The sequence below is a fragment of the Uloborus diversus genome, chromosome 9 (genome assembly GCF_026930045.1).
Source record: "Uloborus diversus isolate 005 chromosome 9, Udiv.v.3.1, whole genome shotgun sequence".
Classification (NCBI taxonomy): domain Eukaryota; kingdom Metazoa; phylum Arthropoda; class Arachnida; order Araneae; family Uloboridae; genus Uloborus; species Uloborus diversus.
Window position 1 is genome coordinate 130,103,900 of NC_072739.1, and position 22,296 is coordinate 130,126,195.

The window sequence follows — 22,296 nt, forward strand, 5'->3', positions numbered from 1 at the left end:
ACATTACGAAGACGTCACTGCAGTGTCATCTTGTGACCTCGCAGTGGACTGACATTCGTAAATTGTTGCAACCTGTTGGTGACTTTATAGAGACGTTTCGTGACCCATTAGGGGACGGACACCCTTATATCACCGACGCGACTCTCACATAAGGGTCCCTTTTCAGTCATTGCTATTAGGGTTGCTACTACAATTTACATGACATAAACCGTAAATTTACGTTGGTATTGAAAGTGGCTACAATCGGCATTTATGTTCATGAACAAATGACGAACAAACTTGGCTTCTTTGCACACATACATATTGCTGTTTAATAATTTTAAATATAACTATGCAGTGTGGCTAATTATCCGTTTTACGTTGTGTTTTTAATTAGGGATTATATTAAGCGATTAATTTCGTTTAGCATTTTTTTCACGGATTTCAAAAGCAAAAGGGTTCAAAGAAGCGTTTGCAAGAATCGAGTTAGGATACTCCTCGGGCATCGAACCAGTTCAGCTGTTTTGCATGGTTCATAAAAACGTAATAATAATAATAAGTACCATTTTTGGATCCTGTGTGATGACTTGGCTAGCTTTTCGTGTCTCTGCCACGCAGTTCACCTCGGCCTTCTTGTTCTTTGGGTCTTTCAAGATAGTCTGAAAGCAAACATTAATAACTTTTTTCATAACATAAATCAATAAAGGAAAAAAACATTCGCGTTTATTGCACGAATTGGCAAATTAAATAAACAAACTTTATTAACTCTTAGATTATTGGTATTTTTCAACATTTTCACCCGCATTGTTCCTATTGGCAAGGCAAGTTTGGAAAGGGAAATTAGATTGTCTTACCATCAAACATTTGAAGGAATGACCTATGATTTTTAGCCCTTCTTTCCAAACCCGCATTATTATTACTGTTATCATCATCGTCGTTATTATTTATTATCATCATTATTGAGAACGTCCACCACCATTATCATAATTATTTCTCTTTTTCAATGGGGTAGCGTAAGAGGCTTTAGCTTTTGGCAGACCTAGTGCTATCCCACGACATAACATCCAGTCTTTCATATGTAACCATTGAAGCACGGATGTCAATGGCACAGAGAATTTTGATGTCGAGTTTCCCATCATATGCTCTTGCGATGCCAAACTGCACTAGGAATAATTTGGCAGAGAGTGCCTGAGCGAAATACGCACTAAAGAGATCCTAAACATGACTCATAATCCTGCGGCATGGTCGATGATGAATTTCTGCATCTCGAAAATACATCGACTGACCTCTTGGACTTTTGTTTCAGAGCCCACAACCAAAGACGTACGAAACCAACGGATGACCACGGCACCCCCCAGTCGATGTCATTACCATCATTGTCATTATTTTGTCGTTATTATTACTATGATCATTATTATTGGTGGTAATGCTGTTATCATCATCAACAACAACGCAATTATTATTACATCTAATGGGGTAGTTTCCAAAATTTTAAAATTATTTTTTTCTGAAGGAGCATGTTTAAAAACATAGATTCTGGCTATTTTTTAAATAATTTCTTTAAGTTTAATATTTTTTAAAAAATACTTAAATCTGTGCTCTTTCATCGTTTAACGCTTCTGCCGATGACATCACAAATGATGAAATGCCATTCAGTGTTGCCATTCACGGTCCAAAATATTTATTTCGCATCTTTACTCAAGTGTATTGGCAACAATATGGTTGATAGCAAGCGTAGAGCGCAATTGTAATTCGCTTCTTGATTATCATAACGTGGAAATGAGGTAGAAAGATGCGTCATAGGGCATCATTTGTGACGCCATAAAAACCGCGCCTTGTTTGAAGAATCGGACATTTTAAAAAGTTAGTTAAAAAATAACTGTTGGGAAAATGAAAGTATTTTCTGAGTCCATGTTATTTTTTGGCGTATTCCATCAATTTCAGTGAAAAAAAGGACTACTTTTGACTGAAGGAAACAACCTCATTATATTAATATTTCGCTATGCATTAAAACGGCAGAGTTGCGTTGCCAAAGAAACAGCTGTTGTGATGTTGTAAGCAATAGTTATTAACTACAAAAAAAAAATGACAAAAATCTCAAAACTTTCTTCTGATGAAGTACTTACCCCGAGAGCTGCATCGAGTTCGAGTTTCAGAGGGCGAGGCAAGTTCTTGTTAACTGTAACCTTCTCACCCCCTTGTTCTTGGTCCCCGGTTGTGTAAGTAGGTCCGTGGTCCATGCGATCAATGCGAGCGGAAGACAGAGGCTGTTGGCTCATTGATGATGCCTAAAGACAGACAACTCATATTAATTCACTGATGTAAACAAGCACTATAAATTCATCTTAATTCACTGATGTAAACAAGCACAGTAAATTCATCTTAATTCATTGATGTAAACAAGCACAGTAAATTCATCAACATAACAAAATATCTTGTGGAACATCGCGACAAACTCGGAAGTATGTTTCGAATAATACAATTTACAAAGTACAATACACTACAAAAATGACGACTAGCAACATACTGTGGGTCAGCTAGGCTGGTCCTTGTCCATTTATCAATCGTCAACGAAGATCAAGAGCTCTGTTAAAACTTCTTACCTCATTGCAAGTAACAACGTTCGGTAAACTATTCCAAATGCCAAAAACTGCGTTGAAGTAGTTATTTTTCCTAATTTCAAGATTAACTTGTTGGAAATCTTATAACACCGGAATCTGGTTTTACCATCTGTGCAGCCCATCAAGTATCGTCCATTTTAATCTACTTACTTAACTGGATTTAAAAAAAAAAACTCAGCATATTTCAAACGTGTTTCTAAACCTGGTTTATAAAACAATAGATTAAAGCTGCGTTATTAAATGTCAATCTGAAGTTATGTAAATCTTCAAGCAATCAGAAACTACAGTGTAAAAACAGTCGAGTAAAAACCAAAAATTTTCTAGGCGTAATTTTCGAAACATCGACTTGCATAAACAAATAGTTCTCATGGCCTTTCTTTCAACTCCAAGCATGGAGGTTGTTTGGAATAAGTTTAATTTATTTTCTGATAGTAGAAAAGTAACTTTGTCAAAACTGTCTTTTGTCATAAGAGTAAATTAAAATAACAAAGGAAAGAATTTCGAGTGACAATCGCAATTAGTTTTAAATGTCACCATCACAACGGAGTCGGACTCATTCTGAGATACTAGAGTCAGAGTCGATGTCGAGACTCAAATTGTTTAAAATTCTGAGAGTCAGAGTTGGAGTTGATACTTTTCCCTTCTTGTCCACGACTCTGCCAAGGTTGCAGAGTCGGAGTCAAAGACTCTGAAATTCCCGGAGTCGGAGCCTTCAGACTCCACTGCCCTGAATGTAACTATTTCAATGTGAGCATACTGATTCACAAATCAATTTTTTATAGATGATTCTTTTTATTGCCAGTAAAAAACAAATCCAACCGCATTGGATATTTTTAAGACTACGGACTAGTTGATTTTCTACATGAACATTTTTTAACTTTTGTTTGTTTATGAAATCTTGATTTCAACTGACATCTTTCCATTCTCTGAATAATACGAGCAGACTCGTAATTTCCAAGTTTTTCAGGGAGGGAGGGGGAGAGGGGAGAAAAAAGTATATACTTAATGCATTTTACAGGAAAAACAAAAACAAAATACAAGCAAAATGCAAAATTACATTATGCTTTTTAAACCTATGGGGGATCAATTGACCCCCTCTTGATGGCCCAAATGACGGGGTTGCTCTTCATATAGAATAGGTGTAAAATGAAAAGTTTGCTTCAGAAACGGTTTTCTACCCTTTTAAATATCTTCAACAGCGCATTTACTCGATTGCAAATACTCAGAAATACAGGGTCATTACAGGATTTACACTCTTTCGGTTTAATCCGCGCACGGAGTGCACCCCCCCCCCCCCCCTTTTCTGATTAAACGACATTTTGCTTCATTTAATGTTAAAAAGAAAACTATGTGACGGATACTACTGAAACTTAAAGTCATGTCCCATCAAATACTCAGAAGACTTCAGATTCGAATTTAAACGAACGTGTGCTTCGATGTCTTTTTTTGTGACGTTTAGGTTGCAGTAATGAGTTCTTAATTACTTTCTTAATAGAGCAAACTTCATTTATTTTTATTGTTTTGTTCTGTTGAAAACATATTTCATTTGTTTTTTCCACTTCGCTGAGAATTATTTCTTATTTTTACTGGGATTTTCCTTCGTATCGACTGAATCATTTCCCGATTTTAGCAACGTTTATGGATCATTTTCTCTAAACTGCTAAATTCGTGTCCTCGCTCCAAAAATTACAAATTAAGTTGTATAGAAATTAAACTAGCACTAGAATGCCTTAACAACATGTTTTTATGTTTTAAACCAAGCTAAAACAAACTCCATTATTATTATAATACATTTATATGTTTTTTTACATGATAAATGTCATTCCCCTGTGTGTCCCTACCTCCACCTTGAAGCAAAATTAGCTCTAAAGATTCAGGAAGCCTTGCGTATTTGTAAAGAAATTGTTGTTTAGCCTATTAACAACTGTTATGCAATGTTGTAAAATAGAAAAATGATGACTTTTCAAGGTTTGCACTATTTTTTTTTTTAAAGCAAAAAATATCCTTTGATGTTTTGCCATTCCCCTATCAACGAATGGAATAAATGCTTCTCACATCTGGAAATAGTTGTATTAACCCATGATTTAGTCTTTGGATCGGGGCCTCATTATAGAAATAATCTTAATTGGTTCTTTTTGCAAAAGTACAGGGAGTCAAGTATAATTGGATGACCTCAAGTTAAATCTTGTTAAATATTTTTAATTTCTGTCACTACCCTGTCTCTGATAATTAATTTAATTTTTTAATAATAACTCAATGAGTGATTGACTCTTGTTTGTATAGAATGTTTCCACCTTATTTTATGTGACATTGATTTTTGCTGTTTGTAATTATGACAATATATAAGTTAACTTTAATTTTTGTCACTCCCCTGTCGCATGTAAGGGAAACAAATGACCACAATAACTACTTTTTGCACACCACCACATTGGATCTTTTGAAATTTCACAAAAATGGTGTTTTCTTTCCCACAGAAAATATAATACCGTCAGTAAAATGCATTATTTCCTCTAAGTGCCATTCCCCTATCACAGTGAATGTCATTCCTTGCCTTGTTCAAATTACGCTGTTTAGGGAAAATGATCCTTATAATTTTCACCCTATGTACGAAGTTCATTCAAAATTGAAAATTATTTCATTAAAAAGGAAATTATGTATTAAATAGAATGCAATCGTAGTCATGCAGCCGAAACTAATAGAATTAATCATAGAAATGAGAAATGTTGAAATGATGACAAAAATGAAAAGAAGAGAAAGAAATGGACTTGTAACGCTTATATTGTAAGAGGGGAATAAAGCACTCAATCGAAATTAAAAATTATTTCATTAAAAAGGTAATCTTGTATTAAATAGAAAGCAATCATGATCATATAGCCATGACCAATAGAATTAGTCCCGATAATGAGAAATGCTTAAATAATGTGACAGAAAAAAAGGAAAAAAGCAAGAAATATATCTATGACGGCTCATATTGTGAGAGGAAAAAAAAAGCGTAGAGTGGACGATATTTTCCATTCGATATTTAAACATTCCTCTTTTTTTACGCGTAATTTTTTTCCGATATTTTCTTTCTTCTTTTTTTTTTTTTTAATGGCGCATATTTATTTGTTTACAGCAAATAAATAAGTAAATAAATGACCGAAAGCAACAGGAAGTCAGTGAATGAACTGGCTCAACGAAGCATGGGAAAAGTCGTATAAAATAGCAGCTGAACCATTGCGAAATTGGAAAACGTATTTTACTTTTTTCTCCAACTTGAACCGTTATGGAACAAACCTTCCGTTACATGTTGTCAACAGTTTGACCCCGGGCAAAAGGTCATATTGTTTTAGAATAGATTTTCTTTCCCCAAAGGTTTTTGACAGTCATAACAAATAAATATGCTCGTGTTATTATTCTTGATGCGAGGTTAATATGATCGTGTTGAAAACGGTATTAAAATGTATACGTATTTTTATTTTCGAAGATTAATTAATAAAGAAAACTTTTTCTTTAAATGTTGATTAATATTTATTTGCATTTGTTTTCAAATGACTTTAAAGAAATATGTTTACATCTTCATAAATAAAGAAGCATTTTGCTTAGAACGTTTACTTTTAGCGATACTTTGGAGCAAACCAGTTAAAACGAAAACATTAATTAATATTCAGTACACAGCTATTTTCCATTTTTTATGAGGTGCTTGCTAACTTTATTGGAATTAATTAAATATTTTTTATATTTCTCTTTGGTATTATTCATATGTATTTCGATTGTTTTACACGAAATTAATATTTTTGCTCCAAGTTTTACTAGTTGAAAACTTAATTATTTCCCTCGTTGTCAACATAAATTTATGCATTGGGTAAGTCAACAGCAACAAAACAAGTTTCTGAATATCGATGCGAATTGAGAGAGCTATAGTGGATAATAAGTAATATAAATGTAAATAACTTTTGTCGATGTTTTGAAGGTCGTTTAAAAAAGCATGAGTTAAATTTGTTTACAAAGATTTAAACTTCTTAAATAAAAGGAAATATTGAGTTTCAAGATTTCTGTCTGAGTCATAGCAGAATATGGTTTACATCAAAATGAAATATCTAGTATGTTCAAAACTAAAATATCTAGTAAGTCGAGTCCAATGAGAAAACTAAAGAACATAATTTTTGAATTTATTGTTTTGACGTGCTAAGTTCTCAAAATTATATCATAAATAATTACGGAGAAGAGAGACAAAAATAACACAGTTCACACATTTAATTTTGAGACACTTTTGATTCGCCAAGTCGAAAATCAAATATAAATTGAATGATCGTGATATTAATAAAAATAATCTACCGTTGAGATGTAACTTATGCAACAAAATCAAACCTTTCAAATTCAAACAACTCAAAAATGAAAATTAAATTACTAAAACAATAAAAATAACATATGTATTACTAAGCCGTTTCTAACGAAAACTCACAGTTAAATTTATAGCTAGTCAAATTTCTTTTTTTTTATTGATATCCATGCATATTGTTATTCATTACATTTAAATAAAAAAGCAACTCAAAATGCGTAATTTTTTGTTATAAAATTTTAAATCGTATTTACAAGTTTAAATGATCAAAAACATTTGATTCCACAATTTTTTTAAAATTTAATTAGGTATCAATTTTTACTAAAAGTAGAATTAATTTTCATTAAAAGTATAAAAACTACAAAAATTAAAGTTACATTAATGTTAAGTAAGTAGAATCGTAGAGTTGTAGAATTAATTATTTAAGCCGTACAAGTCGTCAATCCTTTAATTTATTTTCGTTAAAATTTATTTAGATAGCAATTTTTACAAAAAGTAGAATTAATTTTCATTGAAAGTGTAAAACATACCAGGATTCAAGATGTATTAGTTTTTAAAAAATACCGATGAAATAACATTTTTCATACCTAGAAGTTAAACTTTTTTTTCATGTGTGAAGTAAACTGCTATTTTTTCAACAATACCACAATACTTAGCTTTCTTACATAAATAATTTTAACCCTTACGAATTTTGACTATCTTAAGAATGCCATTATAGAAATCCAAATCCTTGTCAAAAACAAGTTTTATTCAAATTAAATAAATAAATCCTTATTTCTCTCAAATCCATTTCCCTTCAGAATAAAACAGAAAGCGCACACTCCTTTCTCGAAAGAAAAGAAAACTTCTCTGACGTAGCTAACAAGTTGCCGATGCTATTTTTAAACTTCGCCCGCAAAGCTAAAAAAAGATTCCAATGGCGTTATTTGATTTTCCTTCTGCATCTGAAAATAGCACTTGGACTACAAACAATCGATGGGCAAATAACGTATTCGCAAAATTTAACTCGATTGCTTTAAGTGAAATTGAAATCACTAAAAGGCTAGCTGTGACGTCAGAAGGCAATTTATTTAGTGCTAAGTTTAGATTTTCAGATTAAACCAAAGATTTAATTTCGAAATTCTGTCATGGTTACATAAATATGAAGATAATTATGAGTCGGCTTTTGCTTTCTTTGCACTTTCTTAAATTAATTTGTTCAATCGAAATATGATATTTTAAGCACACGTAAGTAAATGTACGACTGAAATAAAACTTCCTGAATCAAATATAATATTAAATAATTTTACATTAGTTCTGTTATTATGTAAAAAATTTGTCAGCTGAAATTAAAAAGTGAACTTGAAAAACCTATTCAGCATTAATGTAAAATTTTGTACCAACTGTAATGCTGATTTCAAACGCGATGGACACAAATTATTTTTAGCAAACTTACAGCGAAAAGTCATTGGTTTTGCATACCTGAATTAATTCAGCTACGTACTTATTGATTGGCTGTCATTCATTCCTATATTAGAAATTACTTCTGTTACTGTACCATGATTTGTTGATGGGTCTATGAAGTAATAGGGAATAAACAACACCTGGAGGTTTCTGTGGAGGTGTCTATTGTTATCATTGCTGTTGAGGGGAAATTTACAGTAAATAATATTGTAGTTAGGTAATTTAATACTTATAATTAAATAATTATCGTGGATCCTGAACATTCTAAACATTTAAGTCATTAGCTTGGTGTTTCTGCTTTGTAGAAGTACAAATAAACTATGGTACAACTGGTGATCCATAAAGCTTTCCTTATTATAAATATTGCGAAGTAAAATGCATTGATTGGTGAATTACATTTCAGAATGTAATAAATTTTATCCAAGTATTTTTTCAAGGATGATTTTGGCATCATTTTGTGTAACTTATTAATATTTTTTAACTAACTACTGCAATGTAAAACAACATGTTTCTACATTAAAACTCCGTTACAACGAAAAGAAATACAACGAAATATCAGTTTCAAGGAAATATTTTCAGTCCCAAGATAATTTCCATAACATTGCTAAAACTTCATTACAACAAAGTTTCTGTTACAAATAACAAAATTTGCGGTCCCTTGAAGTTCGTTGTAACGATATTTCACTGTATTTATGAAACAAACCAATGCAATTTCAAAATAAACTAATCCAATGACGCAATAGCCCAAGGGCGGCAAGGTCTACAGTGCCCATGTCAGTTTCTGTGACCAAGGACTGGGGTGCAGGTCAGATATTCCGATTAGGTGGTCTATTCAAGGGTTCAACTCCAAGAGGTAATTTCAAAATATTCAATTTAAAATTAAATTGGGAAGAAATGCGGACAAAATTAGTTTTATTTTTCCTATTTTTACCCGTATACGCACTAAAACACTGTAGGCGCGTTTACGCAGTGCCTTTTTTTCAAAGCGAATTATAACTGGAGAGCCAACAGTCATAGCAGATCGATGCTACTTCCTAGCAAATATTCTCACAAGTTTTTGAGCATTAGTCGAGCTTCGGTCCAGCATACAGAAAGAATAATCTGTTTTCTTTCAAGTTGAGTAAATTTTGTGCTGAACTTTTGAAGTTTATTTTATTGCAAATAAATAATACTTTGTTAAGAAAAAACAAATATATAAAACTTATCAGAATTTTATCCTTTTATCAGAATTTTATTTGTATGAACTAAAACGTTATTAAATTTTTTTGCACGTTGAAAATAAATCCTAACTTGGCGACGCGGCAAGTTTACGCGTTCAACGTCGGAGCAATTTTACGATCGTTCTTTCTGTGTCTTACTTAAACGTACCCCTGACCCTTTTTTTGCTCCAAACTGTCTCAAACATTCTTAGTATTTTCCGGCTATTTAGTTTTGAAAATTACCATTTAATTTTTAATTAAGTTACACATTCGTATCTTATAATTTACAATCATATAGTGCTGTCTTCATGCCTCTTCCGCTTCATATTTATACACTATTAAGTCTGTAATACATTTGCTTTATTTTAGCGATGGTAAGACATTATGTTCAAAACACTAACAGAACCACTTTAGGTGTCAAAATAAGTATGCGTACACGTGCCACGGGTCCGGGGCAAGTTTACGCAACCGACTTGGACTCAAAAATATTTTTTTAACGGTTAAAAGCTCAAGCTGAGCAATAACTGAATATACCAATTTTGACTCCATTAACTGCTTCATAAAACCGCAATGTCTAAAATTTCCTAAGTTAAAAAGAAAATTCATTGAAACAAATCCTAGTAAACGTGCCCCGGTCTGCCCTTCTTTGATAATATTAATTTTTATGTTTTGAAAACCTTGATAGTAAATTGGTTGATTTCAAACCGTTCCTCCAGCTTTGCAGTTACTCGCAACTCCAGAGCTCGAATACGCTACCTTGCGGTGATTAATGATACTAAAGAAAAATGTAAAACATTTCATTCCACGTGTTTCTTTGGGGTAAATTACGGGCTGCAGACAGTTTGTGGTGTAATGTAATTCAGAAGAATAGAAAAGAAAGCTTCCCACAAACACGATGAAAAATTACTGTCATTCACTAAGCGTCAAAGCAAGTTATAAGTTACGGCGTGTGTTTGTTTTACCTTTTTCATTCGCCATTAGACTGGCTGCAGCGCCCCCTAGAGTTTATTGGAGTTGCTTTGTTCAAAAAACGTTGTTTTCCTGTGTGACTTTGACTAGTTATTCATGTTTTTCCTTCAGTGAGCGTCATTATTCTTCATTCTCATTTACCGTACTTACTTCCGGTTAATCTTTTTGACACTATACTTCTTCCTTTTTACAAGACATTCAAATTTAATTCAATAAAACTTAGAACACCGAAAACAGGATTTGTATCAGCCAATTAGAATTAGCGATATAAAGAAATGGAAGATTATTCTTCTGTGCGAAATTTCCTTACACTAATTTGACAAATTTCGCATTGTGTTGTATTATTGCTTTGAGGTGCCTAAAAAATTCTGTTATTAATTAAGCAATAAAAACCACTTTGTTGAATAGTAATAAACGTACCGAAAACTGGTATTAAACTACATTATTTATTTTAATCCCACAAAAATATTTTAATAACTCGAACAATAAGATTTGTATAAATAAACCGGAAAGGAAAGAACTCGCAAATAAACAGAGCGAGAAGTTTGGAAACAGGAACTGTGACTTATCATAAACTACTTTATTACCTCTGTTTGGAATAAATATCTTTCTTTTCTTCTTTTAAATTGGAGATTTTGATTTAAGATAATGGTTCATTACATCTAGAATTTTTTCAGGAAGTTTCCGGAGGAAGTATGTTTAGGATAAAAGAGGAAATTTTTCAACTCAAGAAGAAGGTTAGATGCATTTTCTTGTAGAGTGTTAATTGAAACACTTTGAGTAAACTTATACAATCAGTCGTTTATGCTGTCTTAAGAATAAGCGATCAACTTTCATGTCAACGACTCATGTTGAAATTTTATGCATTTCTTAGCAGAGTATTAATTGTAACCATTTGAAGGGAGGGACACAAGTTGCAATGTACGTTGTATTTACGATAAAAGACAATTTAAATCACTGCGGTATTTGATGCACTATTTTTAGCAAAGTGTCGAACTTCTACATTTTGAATAAAAATATACAAGTTGCCATTTATACAATATGTTGATATAAAGACAACACTCTATTCTTTTGCAACTGAAATGAACTTTCTTTGGAGGTGGTAAACTGAAACATTTAGAACAGCGGTTCTCAACCTAGGTGGCACGCCCCCTAGGAGCGCTTAAAAGAATTTCAAGGGGGACGTGAGTGCATAAAAGATAAAATAAAAAGTAGCACAAACAATAATTTACCCAGTTTTGCGGTCACTTGGGAATAATAAATAGCAATGTCGGGAAACGATAGCTTCATCTAAATCCCAGATTACCTCAAAAAAGAAAAGAATTTTTTTTGCTTTTTGAATTTTTGTACTTTTTAGTAATAATATGTTGAACGTAAAGTTTTTTTGTGTAGTGTTAAATTTTGTGAGTGAAATTATCTAGATTTTTATTTAAGACCTAGTTTTAATTATTCTAATAGGTTCAGTTTCGTATTGTGCAGCTTTTGTATTAATCTCATTTGGGGAGAGGGAGATGCGTGACCTCATGTCAGGGGGTGGGGGCGTAGAGCCCGTAAGTTTGAGAACCCCTGTTTTAGAACAAACTTTCAAAAGCTGCTATTTATAATGGGTTTTAGAATACAAGAACAATTTCCAATTCATTTTGAAGTTAGATTTATTTATTGTTTTATTTATTTACATTTTGCTTTACTTTTCATAGAACGGTGAACTGTTACTAATTCGGGGGGGGGGGGGTGACCAGGCATAAGCTACCATATATGATGTAATTAGGATGAAGTACAACTTTTAATTCGTTCACGTGTGTTAATTCGTGTGGGCTGAGTTAGAGATACATTTTCTACCATTTTCTATCTCCCAAAACCAATACTGGAAAACGAAAACAAACATCTATCAAAATCATAGGAGGCATTCTAATACATATAATATATTAAATCCTTCAAGATTTGCTTTAGGACATATCTTTGAATTTATGGTAGTTTATATGGAATTCAAACAATGGATTTTCAATAACATCAGAACCTCAATGACATAAAGGACATACAAGGGAAACTTTGAATTTTCATGCAGCACGCTTCCATGAAAACATCATTATCTGAATTATTCACACAATACTTCCTTAAGGTGGCTTCTACTGTTTTAGTGGCTTTATTAGTACTTCGAAGCTTCCTTTGATTCCTACTCCTGTTCGACTCTAATTTGAGTACTCAACATTCTTTGGTCCAAATCAAGAGTTTCCGTACAGCTTCTTTGATGTTAATTTGTGACTTCACTGTGTGTGTGTAATATTCTATATAAAGTTGTGTTACTAAGTTCTAAGGAGCATTGAAGTATAAATAAAAAAGATCCAAATCACTATTGTTACTACTATTTGAAAATCAATCGTCTGCTGTGCAGACTATGGTAATGGACGACATAGGTTTATTTTCTATCAATTTATTATTGTGAAGTAATTTTTATTTTTTTACTGTTCTTTAATTATCGTCTGCGTTACTGATTTTTTTTTTTTTTTGGAATGGCAATGCTATGTGACTGTTGTTTTTCTCGTCTGTTGTTGATGGAGAACATTATTTATATCATTAGTAATTTTGTAATTAAAAAGTCTTTTTTTAATGTAAAATAGAAGAATTTTATTTCATTCTCAAAGTAAAGAAGAATATTGTTTTTAAAAATTTTGAAAATGTGGAATAAAAGAATCAATTGCCGTAAGTGCGTAAGTTAAGCTTTTCACGGAAAGCTTCCGCAAATGGCAAATAATAATGATGTTTTTTTAAGAGGCTTTGTTTCATAGAAGAAACACATTAATTGGAAAAGAGTAAAATAGCTTCAGTAAGATGGTTGAGAATAATAAAACCACCTAAAGCGCATCTTTGCGCTTTAAGACCATTTAATTCCGCAATTGAGGATCGAAAAATACTAATTACCCATCATTTACCTCGTCATTATAAAAGCTTACTGTGAATCTGATTAGCATCTAGAGCGAAACTTCTTTCTCTCGCAGAACATTCTGAGAGACGGAGGGAAAGAAAAGAGCCTTAAATATTGTGATTAAGTCGTCGTAACTAAAGGGGAAGACACGGTCGTTTGACATCAAGAACGTTCCATTTTGTTGTTTTACAAGTGGGTTGTTTCGCTCGTGTTTTGTCAAGCACGGTTACAGCGGCAAAACATGACTGATGGAGAAAATTACTAGTTATGGGCTTTGTTGCAGGAAATGGACCAGAAGAAAACAGTATTTTTTGATTTCGGAAAAAAAAGAAAAAAAAAATAATTAATTTGAGTTTTGACATCTTGAATTCAAATTATGTTTTTCGCAATCACGAGTGTGTGTATGTAGACGTGTGTGTTTGTGTGTTTGGGGTATGTGTGTTTGTGTGTTTGGGGTATGTGTGTTTGTGTGTAGGGGGTACGTGTATGTGTGGGCAGGCATGTGTGTTTGTAAAGTAAGACAAACAACGTTAGAAAAAGCACAAATTTGCCAATTACAGCAGACACGTGTTTCGGCGTTACAGGGAACGCCTTTTTCAATGCAAAAAATAATGAGCTTATGGATGAAAAGACATCCGACAAAAGCCTAAAAGAAGCCTAAAAAGACATCCGAAAAAGGCGTTCCCTGTAACGCCGAAACACGTGTCTGTGTAATTGGCAAATTTGTGCTTTTTCTAACTTTTTTTGTCTTACTTTACTGTTCAGCACAAAGGTATTTATTTATCTTATGTGTGTTTGTGTCTGTGTGCTGGCATAAGTGTGTGGGTAGTTGTGTATGAATATGTGTGTGTGGGGGGGGGTATGTGTATGTGTGTGTAGGCATATGTGTTTGTGTCTGTGTGCAGGCATGAATGTGTGGGTAGTTGTGTGTATGTGTGTTTGTGTATGTATGTGTTTGTGTGTGTGTGCGTGTGTATTTGTGTATGTATGCGCGTGTGTGTAGGACATGGATGCAACCTGGAGACGGCTTTCGCTATAGGAGCAGCATCGTGAGGACCCGGTCGACGGTGATGCTGCGGAGGGTGACGGTGGGAAAATAAAATGATAGCACGCCAAAAGCAGTCAAATGAGAACAATAAGCAATCGTGATTGCTCAAAAAAATGAATGAGGTTTCGTACTTATGAGAATACGTTTAAAAAAAAGTAACATGAACATAGGCAGTGCTATTTTCTAAGAAGATTTCAGCATGTTTATTAAACAGAAGTTACATAGTAGAAACTGAATGTTTTGGAGCGATTCTACCATAACGTGTGACATTTTTACACTATTTTTCTTTTGAAAGTTCTTTTTCATTAACTTAGCATCAAAATAAACCAAGCATCGGTTAATATTATCTTATTTTACATACTTTCATACAATTACATGCGCAATACAATTTTTCTGTTTTTATAATTAATTATTAATTTTATAAAACTTGTAACGTGTGTGACAGTTTGGGATTTTAGTTCTCACACACGTTATAAGTATTAGAAAATTAATAATTATTTGTAATGAATGAGAATAGTTACATTGTGCATGTAAATATTATAAAAGATTATGTATAATACGATGATGTTAACCAATGCTATTTTTTTTTTATGCTCTGCTAATAAAAAAAAAGAGCTTAGAAAAAAAACTAGGGTAAAAAAATCACACACGTTACGGTGGCATCGCCATTTTGCATAATAATGCTAAATGGTTTATTTCAAATGTATCAGGAGGTCGAAAACTGCGTTCAAGCTCCCAGAATTTAGATGACAAAATGTTATTAATATCACTGAAAACTCGGCTTATCATTGAACTTTAAAATTAAACAATTTTCAAAGGGAGCAATTACTAAGGTTCGAAGTAATTTTCTTGATAATAAATTAAAACTACTAGTTTTATTAGTACAATAACCTAAAGGTGAAACTGTGTTATCAGGGAATGGGGTCGTCTCCAAAAAATTTTAAAAGTATGTATTTTTTTTTCTGAAAGAGCATGCTTAAAAACATAGGATCTGACCATTTTTAAAATAATTTGACTAAGTTTAATGTTTTTTAAAAATTACTTAAATCGGTGCGCTTTTATTGTATACACTTCAGCCGATGACATCACAAATGATGAAATACCATTCACTGTTGCCATTAGCAGAACGTAATATTTAATTTGCTTCTTTACTCATGCGTACTGGCAACGATATGGTTGATAGCAAGCGTAGAGCGCAATATTTTATTCGCTTCGTGATTATCATAACGTGGAATCGCAGCAGACAGATGCGCCTAAGTGCATCATTTGTGACGTCATAAAGACCATGCCATGTTTGAAAAATCGGACATTTTAAAAAATTAATTAAAAAATAACTGTTGGGAAAATGTAAGTATTTTCTGGGTCCATGTTATTTTTGCTTTTTCTATCAATTTCAGTGACTAAAAGTAGCACTTTTGACTGAAGGAAACGACCCCATTGTTCTGAGCTTTTGGTTCTAAGCTATGCAAATTTTGAGATGGATGATAGAATATTTTTGACAACGCTTTTTTTTTAAACAGATATTTAGCAGTTTATGCGTAACTGCTTTGTTTGTCTGTCTGTTTTTTTTTTCAGTGGTAGGAACTAAGTTCCTTACATTACTTTTGATTGCATGTATCGTCGTGTATCATTGCATATTCCATTTTTATTGATGTTTTTTTCCCCACCACTGCCTGCCAAGTACTGAACTTTCTGATTTTCTCATATAAACTAATCTTAATACTTAAAAGTTAAGTATTTAAAACTATTTTGTATTTCAACCCCTTTTTCCTTTGATTAATTAGAAATCAAGGACAAGAAGTGTTAGAAATTCAGTAATGATGAATTTTTTCTTAGTTCGAGCAAAAATTCCTCATTGTTATTCCAAAGTTGTAACTTCTAGTCATTACTCAGGAAATTTAGAGTGAATTTTCTTGAAATTTTAAAATTTTATTTAGTTTTCATAATTTTTATTTTAGAATCATTACATCAAAATTTACTCGTTGTTTGGGGGACGTGAAATAAATAATTGTCTGAACTAACTATCAATTTTCGAGCAAGAAAAAAAAATCAAAAAGTTTATGAATTGTTATGTGACAGACATGTTAGCAGCTAAAAATAATTATTATTACAAAAATTGTCACTCATGAAGGACAAAACTACAAAATTACTGCGTTGAACGTTACAAAATACACCTTTTTCTATCTTTGTGACTGCTGCTTTCAAGTTCAAGCCTGATAGTATGCAAACAACGTTGCATCCTCGTAGGTTACGCTTTTGACCGTTTACTTCACGTTTCGCCCGTTCAATGGCGGCCAGTGGCTGTTGCTACGGAGTTGTGTATTTAGTTATGCTACATCTATGGCTTGAAAGCCCAAAACAAGTGTGTGCATTATTTTTGCAATTCTGTGCTTTGAAAAAACGCGGTGCCTATCGTTGATTTCTTTCCCAAACGTAAATGTTTTACTTTTGAAGTTTGGAATAATTTACATATCTTAAACGTACTTTCGTTTAAAAGTATTTTGTGTATTTAAGATAAGCGACCTCGATTTAACTCATCCATAAACTATAAGTTGAAATTCTAATGGCGTTCTTTCCACTCATCATACTTCTTTCCTAGTGAATTTGCCTCCATCTAGGCCAAAGGTTCATAGTAAATGAAACACTCAATCATTGGCAAAAATCCCAATAAGAAACCAAAACGCAAAAAAATCCATCAGATTTTTACGAGACTAAGCGATTTCCTAAAGTTATAGTTTGGCTCTAATAAGTTAGACTTAAATGATTCCATTTGTTGAAATAGGGATGAGTGAAACGAATAACGGTTGGTTTGCGAACAACGGTTATTAGCTTTGCGCCAGAGAACACATTCCTCCTATTCTTCCGAAGCAGAAATAACTTTGTTCAAGGTCAGACGTCTTTTTGTCAGCGCCATACTATGCCATCGACTGATACCTCATTCTTGAAGCTTTTTTATCTTTTTATTTCAAATGATCCAACCATTTTTATGGATCGGGAAGAATTGGTTCATATGAATGTTGATGTTGTTGTCGTGTGCCAGCTGGGCTGAAAGTTCGGTGTGCGCTGCTTCACTTTTCCAACTGTACCGTAATTTGGTGTGAAGTCCGACTTCTACAGTACACACATGCCATTAGAACCCGTTTACAGGGTAGGCAACCACTCACAGTACGGCAAGACATTCACACAAAGAAAGGACATGGACATAAGATAGAAAATACAACCATGCCCGAGCCGGGATTCGAACCTGCGTTCTCCCAATAGCAGTCAGACTTCTGACCACTAGACAACGTGGGCGGCGTTCATAGGAATCTTTATGTGTAATTGTGTATGATTATGAAATTGTGTATGACTATGGCAGGGATTTGAAACATCGCATAAGGTCAAGAGTCTTTGAGGCAGGGGGTTGACAATAAAACACTTCCCTTGCCCCTAACTGCGTTGCACTTTTGAACTGAGCAATACACTTACTGCATCGACCTCTCCACAACTGCATTGTTTTCCCTGGTGGATGTAGATGCCAACGAGAACCATAATTCCAACAATGGTCGTCACGGCCACAAGCGTCAGCGACAAGATGCGAGCCACTTTCAGAGTCGTGGACACCGGCTTATCGTATGCCTGGAAAGAGAAATAAAAAGGTTTATGTTTAACGGATTCGAAGCAAAAACAAGGGCTTGTTACTTTGCGAAACAATAGCTTTAAACGTTTGGAACGTGATTTCCGTCATGTACTTGTCAAGATGTTGTTTCGTTCCGCGTACATTGTGTACCCAAACCGCTGAAAGAAGTGATTTATCTTTCACATAACTTTCAAGAAAATGTCGAAAGATGTTTCTTTCTTCTAGACTCTGGTGTGTGTTTTTCTTTTCCGATGATCAAAGCAAAAACTTTACTTAGGAATTTCATTAAATAAAGAATTAAAAATGTGTGCACGCAGCTATTAACCTTCTACTGTCCAAATCACTATTTCTCGTAGAAAAAAATATTTATACGCTTAGAACGTTAAAGAATAATGTGTTTAACAAATGTAAGTTGGAATTTCCAAAAACAAAATTAATACTGTCTTTGGTACCGCTTAATCGAATATGGTCGATTTCAAGAAATATTATTCAATAAAGCGGGATATTTCATTAAGTGAGGAATTTTTTTTTTATCTTTCTAAATTGACAACATTTGTCTTAAAATGTAATAAATAAATCAGTAGCTGCATCAAGGAAGTAATTAATGTTATTAGTAAAAACATTCGAAATGAGCCAAGAAAACAGCAAAATAGTTTAATAATTAGTTACTTTTTAAAAAATTTTCATGTTCTTACAACTTGAGTTATAAATTCTTTGTTTTGGCACCTTTTTTCAGTGCATTATTTAAAAAAAAATTCCATAATAGGGGAGTGCTTGCTCAAGGTCTTTTAGGAACACATTTCTAACTTTATTTTTTTTCTCATCCTCCGCCGTGTTTTACATTTGCGTTTTCAGAATACGTTTGTAACTGTTTTCTTCCTTAAAATTTTGATGGTTTGACATCAATGTATTTTAAGTTATTATTCAACATTTAATTTCTAAACGATGGGCAAATAAAGCTATTCTGTTGTTTATCAATACAAAAAGAAAAAATCCACACGCAGAACATCTAACCCCTGGCATTCATTTGGATTTTAATGTCTTATATTCAAATTATGTTTTTTTGTTTGTTTGTTTTTTGCAATTGCGAATTGCGATAGAATCTTACTAGTTGGATTTCTTGTATCTACAAATGGCTCCTATTCAGGGTTCGAAAATATCATTATAGTTTCGAAAATATCGAAAAGATCCGATATTTTGATATGCAGGGTGTCCGAAAAGTCCTTGACACATTTAAAAAATTTATAGAAAACCAACAAATTGTCGTATGAATTTGCGGTTTGCACCATAATACTTCACAGGTTCAAGAGTTTTTATGACATCGGAAAAAAAAGGAAAAGGGGAAAAAAGAAGAAGAAAAAAGGCATTTCGCAGCCAGGGTGTCAGTATATGCTATGCTTGTAATTCTTCGTTTAGTAATTTTCATTCCTTTTAACGTTTTCCCATGTCAATAAAAACGATTTAAAAATTACTTTTAAATCGTTGAAAAATTAGGTCAGTTGACGTGGAATGACTCAATATGTAAACTTTTTAAAAAAATTAAGTTTTCTTTCATTATTTATACCTAACATTTTATTTTACACTTTTATCAACTTTAATGGAGTTAATTTAACATAAGCTATCATGTTTTACTAATTTTTCTTCTGTTAGCTACTTTTACACAGTTGTGTAATTCAGAAATAAAAAAAATGCATTAGTCTCTGTACAGTCATGACATTTTCTTTTTTTTCTAACCAATGTTTAAAACCAAATCAGGCACTTTTAATATGAATTAAAATTGCTAAATTACTAATTATTTTATAAATACAAAATAAAAAAGGAATATTATATAGCTTTGTTTTTTTTTTTAAATGATGTATTAATACCTCATAAAAATGCGTTACATACATAACTTTTGAATATTTTTAATAATAAATGAACAATATTACTATGTTAATATAATTTTTACATTGAAAATACCGTAATTGAAAAAATAAATATTCAAAATATCATGACATTTTTCAAAATAAATATCGGATGTACATCGTGATATATATCATGATATACATCAACTGATATATATCGGCGAACCCTGCTCATATTGCAATTATAATTGCGAAAAATATAATGTGAATTCAAGCTGTCACTTAACATTAATGTCGGGACTAAGTGCTAAATATGTGCTGGATAGGGACAGGACGAGGGGCCGGAGGAGTCACGGTCCAGGAGAAGTACCCTCGCGCAGAGGCCGGTGGGCCTCAAAAAAGATTGGACGCCATTCAACGGTCAAGTGAAAACAATAAGCAATCGTGATTGCTTCTTTAAAAATAGATTTTATATATCGTACTTATCTGATGGAAAAGAGTTGTTTTTTTACAAGTGAACTGAGTAATTTTATTATAGGGAGATTTTTTAAATTTTTACAATGTGCCACTGTTTCCTAAACTGTGACTGTTTTTTTTACAACTGTAGCACAGGTCTTCACACACTTGAGTGAATGTTATTATCCGAATATTCAAATTTATCGCCCTATAGCAATAAAGTTATCTGAAATTTAAAAGAAGTTTCCGTTGCTTGAAAATATTGTATGGAATTCAAAAAACATCGTATATGTAAGTCTAAAAACGTAACGTGAAAAAATACCGATCAAAGTCTGCAAATATTCTTTCATATTAAAATTATCATCTGATGTCAGAAATCACTGAGTTTTAAAAAATCCCACCAGAATCAAAAAACAGCTGAAAACATTCTTTAAAATAGTTAGAAAGTCTAGATAAAGTCTGGAATAGTTAGAAAAATAAGTCTTCACTATCTGAAAACACTTAATCTGTCACACCACTAATTATTATCTTTTTTTTTTTTTTTTCAATTTTCGATGTTTTTTTCTGTGATTTATAGTGTTGCTTCAATTACTTACACATACATGGTTGTTTTAAATCACATAAGAAGATAAAAATAAAAGTCGTTTTCTATTCTCTCCTCAGTGCCGAACCTTAATCCGATTAGTATGGCAATCTATCACATTTGGAGATAAAGCTTGATAAATTAATGGGCCAAATGGAGCCAATAGATTTCAGTAAGACGCCTCAATTTATTTTCATTAATAACAGCTTACAATTGTGACATAATCAACTAAGAGCTACCATAATGAACGCGTTTCTTTTCATTAGGTGAATTTCTAATGGAACTTAACACTGTCAGTAAATGGACAAATAATTACGAAAAAACAATAATATGCACTTGAAAAAAAAAAGAATCTATTTATATTCAAACAAGAGTATTTGAAGACTCTGTTTAAAAAAAAATCGTTTTCAAATTAAGCTATTGAAACTATCCACCATTTACTATGCTATAAATTTTAAATAATTAGTAGTAGATTAATTCTTGAAACATAAAAATTTAAATCTTTGTTACTTGTTTTCAAGGGCTTTAGAAGAAGGTCTAAGGAGCAAACTTGGATTTTGTGCGTTTGACTGCGTTTTTGGTATTGGTTTAAATTTTTGTTATCAAAATAGGAATGTCGTTCTAAAATGAAAGGATCTAAAAGATTGACTCATGAAAATGAACGGTGCTGTACGATCTCCTAAAAAGTGAACGACTGTTCTTTTGAACGTCGAACTATTAGGAATTTTGGAAAGTTGTACATGAGATGTGTGTGTACTGATAGTACTACTGCCACTCTTTGTTCGTTCTTTCTAACGGGGAACGATTTAGAACATTTTCACTGGAATTGCTCAGTTCGATCGTTTGTTCATTTTTGCATTTAATTAGTCTTTAAGCTCTGCTACACAAGAAAACGTATTGCTAGTTTTATTTATCTTTTCTATTTTATAACCAGCTGTGTCGCCTAGCTTTGCACGGTCCATCTCGAAAATAAAATTTATGTCAAGTGACGCGTGTTCAACAATTGCCTTAAATAACAGCAAAAAACAAATACTGTAAAATATCCCGTCAAAATAATTATTCTTAAACTTAGGTAACGGCAAATCTTCAAGTCCCGAATAATTAAACGGAACCCTCCATAGTTACAACTAAAATCCTTGATTATCATCTGCTGACAGTACACACACACACACACATACAAAAGAGGTAGCCAAAAGTAATCAAAAGGGGACATTTTTAAGAATTTTGATTTGTTTTCACAGTCGAGAAAAAAATATGGCAACAGATCAAAAATAAATTCGCGTTAATTTAA

The 22,296-nt window shown here is 32.6% G+C and overlaps 1 protein-coding gene across 1 annotated transcript in view; it reads right to left on the reverse strand.

The window, feature by feature from the left end:
• LOC129229902 (uncharacterized) overlaps positions 1-22,296 on the reverse strand; it is a 42,365-nt gene that overhangs the window by 14,513 nt on the left and 5,556 nt on the right. The window contains exons 2-4 of the mRNA XM_054864282.1: positions 17,972-18,121; positions 2,106-2,267; positions 543-638 (exon numbers count right to left, since the gene is read on the reverse strand). Of these exons, the coding sequence (XP_054720257.1) occupies positions 543-638; positions 2,106-2,267; positions 17,972-18,121 (408 nt within the window). The remainder of the gene's footprint in view (positions 1-542; positions 639-2,105; positions 2,268-17,971; positions 18,122-22,296) is intronic.